The sequence below is a fragment of the Bison bison genome, unplaced genomic scaffold (assembly GCF_000754665.1).
Source record: "Bison bison bison isolate TAMUID 2011002044 unplaced genomic scaffold, Bison_UMD1.0 scf7180017864371, whole genome shotgun sequence".
Lineage (NCBI taxonomy): Eukaryota > Metazoa > Chordata > Mammalia > Artiodactyla > Bovidae > Bison > Bison bison.
In genome coordinates this window covers 7,723,851-7,727,482 of record NW_011494943.1, presented here as the reverse complement: position 1 = coordinate 7,727,482, position 3,632 = coordinate 7,723,851, and the positions used below count along the sequence as shown (strand labels likewise).

Below are 3,632 nucleotides of genomic sequence, written 5' to 3'. Positions count from 1 at the left end.
GTGTCCATCAAGTTGCTGATGCCATCCAGCCGTCTCATCTTCTATCGCCCCTTCTCCTCCTGCCCTCAGTCTTTCCCAGCGTCAGGGTCTTTGGGCAGGGGCTTATCCCTTTCCTCCCTTTACCCCAGGACTCTCCCCTCTTCCTCTGCAGAAAGAGCTCAATGAGGACATCCAGGTGACACCTAACGCCCAGCAGGGGTCTGAGAGCCCAGCCCGGGGGGGCAGGAAGTCAGAGGCCCTGAGGTCCCAGCTAGAGGAGGAGAGGAAGCGGGTGGCCCAGGTACAACGCGAGCTGGAGGAGCAGAGGAGCCAGTTGCTGCAGCTGAAGACCCAGCGGCCCGTGGAGAAACTGGAGGAGAAGGAAGTGGTGGAGTTCTACCGGGATCCCCAGCTGGAGAGCAACCTGTCCAGGGTGAAGTCCCAGGTGGAGGACGAGGGCAAGAAGCGGGCTGGCCTGCAGGCAGACCTGGAGGCAGTGGCCCAGAAGGTCATGCAGCTGGAGAGCCAGAGGAAGGCCACGGAACCTCACCTGCTGACCAAGGAGGTCACCCAGATCGAGAGGGACCCCGGCCTGGACAGCCAGGCAGCCCAGCTCAAGAGTGAGCTCCAGCTCCTGCAAGAGGAGAACACCGCCGTCTTGGCCCAGCTGGAGGCACTGAAGGCAGAGCTGCTGGCCCTTGAGCAGAAGGAGGTGAACGTGAAAGAGACAGTCGTGGTGAAAGAAGTGGTCAAGGTGGAGAAGGACCTGGAGATGCTCCAGGCAGCCCAGGCCCTGAGGCTGAAGATTCAGGAGGATGTGGCCCAGCGGAAAGGGGCGGAGGATGCCGTGGCCAAGCTGCAGGCTCGAGTCGTGGAGCTGGAGGCAGCAATCCGCACTGTGGAGCCCAAGGTGATTGTGAAGGAGGTGAAGAAGGTGGAACAGGACCCCAGGCTCCTCCAGGAGGCATCCAGGCTGAGGAGCCTCCTGGAGGTGCAGAGGAGTGAAAACGAGGTGCTGGCCAGGGAGCTGAAGGAGCTGCACAGCAAGCACAGCGCGGCGGAGAAGCAGAAGCCCCGGGTGGATCTGCAGGAGCGCGTACAGGAGACCTTCCGGGTGGACCCGGAGACAGAGCGGGAGATCGCACAGCTCCGGGCTGAGCTGCAGGAGACTGGCCGCAAGAGGAATGGCACGGAGCAGGAGGTGGAGCGACTGCTCTCTGAGCTGGTGGTGCTGCGGGCCCAGAAGCCCACCGTGGAGTACAAGGAGGTGACGCAGGAGCTGGTGCGGCACGAGAAGAACCCCGAGCTGCTGCGGGAGATCGACCGCCTGAAGGCCCAGCTCAATGAGCTGGTCAACGGCAGTGGACGGGCCCAGGAGCAGCTCATCCGGCTGCAGGGGGAGCGCGACGAGTGGCGGCGCGAACGCTCCAAGGTGGAGACCAAGACGGTGAACAAGGAGGTGGTGCGCCGTGAGAAGGACCCCGTCCTGGAGCAGGAAGCCCAGCGGCTGCGCCAGGAGGTGCGGGAGGCCACTCAGAAGCGGCGGGCGGCCGAGGACGCGGTCCACCGGCTGCAGAACAAGTACCTGCTGCTGGAGAGGCGGCGGCCTGAGGAGAGGGTGGTGGTGCAGGAGGTGGTGGTCACCCAGAAGGACCCGAAGCTCCATGAGGAGCACAGCCGGCTGAGCCAGAGCTTGGATGAGGAGGCCGGCCGGCGGCGGCAGCTGGAACGGGAGGTGCAGCAGCTGCGGGCCGCCGTGCAGGAGGACGAGGGCCGACTCAGCTTCCGGGAGGACCGTAGTAAGAAGCTGGCTGTGGAGAGGGAGCTGCGGCAGCTGACCCTGAAGCTCCAGGAGCTGGAGAAGCGGCCTCCGGCAGTGCAGGAGAAGATCATCATGGAGGAGGTAGTCCAGCTGGAGAAGGACCCGGACCTGGAGAAGTCCACGGCGGCCCTCCGGCAAGACCTGGCCCAGGAGAAGACCCAGGCGACCGAGGTGCATCGGGAGTGCAAGAACCTTCAGGTCCAGATCGACGTGCTCCAGAAGACGAAGCTGCAGGAGAAGACCATCTACAAGGAAGTGATCAGGGTGGAGAAGGACCCCGTGCTGGAGGGAGAGCGTGCCCGGGTGTGGGAGGCGCTCAACCGGGAGCGCGCGGCCCGGGAGAGCCGGGAGGAGGAGGTGAGGCGCCTGCGGGAGCGGGTGGAGGGGGCCGAGGCGCTGGGGAGGACCTGGGCTCGGGAGGAGGCCGAGCTCCAGAAGACCCGGGACCAGGCAAGCCAGGAGTGCAGGCAGCTGCAGCAGGAGCTGCGGGAGCTGGAAAGGCAGAAGCAGCAGCGGGTGCTGCGCCTGCAGGAGGAGTCCAAGCTGCTCAGCCAGAAGACGGAGAGCGAGCGGCAGAGGGCAGCCCAGCGGGGCCAGGAACTCTCGCAGCTCGAGTCGGCCATCCTCCGCGAGAAGGACCGGATCTATGAGAAGGAGCGGACCCTGCGGGACCTCCACACCCAGGTGAGCCGGGAGGAGCTCAACCAGGAGACCCAGACACGAGAGACCAACATCTCCACCAAGATCTCCATCCTGGAGCCCGAGACGGGGAAGGACATGTCCCCGTACGAGGCCTACAAGAGGGGCGTCATTGACCGAAGCCAGTACCTCCAGCTGCAGGATCTCGAGTGTGACTGGGAGGAGGTCACCACCTCGGGCCCCCACGGGGAGGAGTCTGTGCTCCTGGACCGCAAGAGCGGGAAACAGTACTCCATCGAGGCCGCCCTGCGCAGCCGGCGCATCTCCAAAGAGGAGTACCATCTCTACAAGGATGGCCAGCTCCCCATCAGCGAATTCGCTCTGCTCGTGGCCGGGGAGACCAAGCCCTGCCCCTCCCTCTCCATCGGCGCCATCATCTCCAAGTCCCCGCTCGCCTCCCCGGCCTCCCAGAGCACCAGTCTCTTCTCCCCCAGCTTCTCTCTCGGGCTTAGCGAGGACAGCTTCCCCATCGCCGGCGTCTATGACACGACCACAGACAACAAGTGCACCATCAAGACGGCCGTGGCCAAGAACATGCTGGACCCCATCACCGGGCAGAAGCTGCTGGAGGCTCAGGCGGCCACGGGGGGCATCGTGGACCTCCTGAGCCGGGAGCGCTACTCCGTGCACAAGGCGGTGGAGCGGGGGCTAATCGAGAGCGGCTCAACCCAGAGGCTGCTCAATGCACAGAAGGCCTTCACGGGCATTGAGGACCCCGTGACCAAGAAGAGGCTGTCAGTGGGCGAGGCCGTCCAGAAGGGCTGGATGCCCCAGGAAAGCGTGCTCCCACACCTGCGGGTGCAGCACCTGACCGGGGGGCTCATCGACCCCAAGAAGACCGGCCGCATCCCCGTGGCGCAGGCTGTGCTCTCTGGCATGATCAGCGAGGAGCTGGCCCAGCTCCTGCAAGACGAGGCCAGTTACGAGAAGGACTTGACAGATCCCATTTCCAAGGAGCGACTGAGCTACAGGGAGGCCATGGGGCGTTGCCGGAAGGACCCCCTGAGCGGCCTGCTGCTCCTCCCAGCCTCGCTAGAGGGGTACCGCTGCTACCGCTCGGCCTCCCCCACTGTCCCGCGCTCCCTGCGTTGACGGGGGCCGAGCAGTCACGGGGAGTGATTGGGGATGGGGA

General features: G+C 65.1%; 1 protein-coding gene across 1 annotated transcript in view; it reads left to right on the top strand.

Moving 5' to 3' along the window:
- Nucleotides 1–3,625, top strand: part of EVPL (envoplakin) — an 18,085-nt gene extending 14,460 nt beyond the window's left edge. The window contains exon 21 of the mRNA XM_010856506.1: nucleotides 152–3,625. Coding sequence (XP_010854808.1) covers nucleotides 152–3,592 — 3,441 coding nt within the window. The 3' untranslated portion in view covers nucleotides 3,593–3,625. The remainder of the gene's footprint in view (nucleotides 1–151) is intronic.
- The last annotated feature ends 7 nt before the right edge of the window (nucleotides 3,626–3,632 follow it).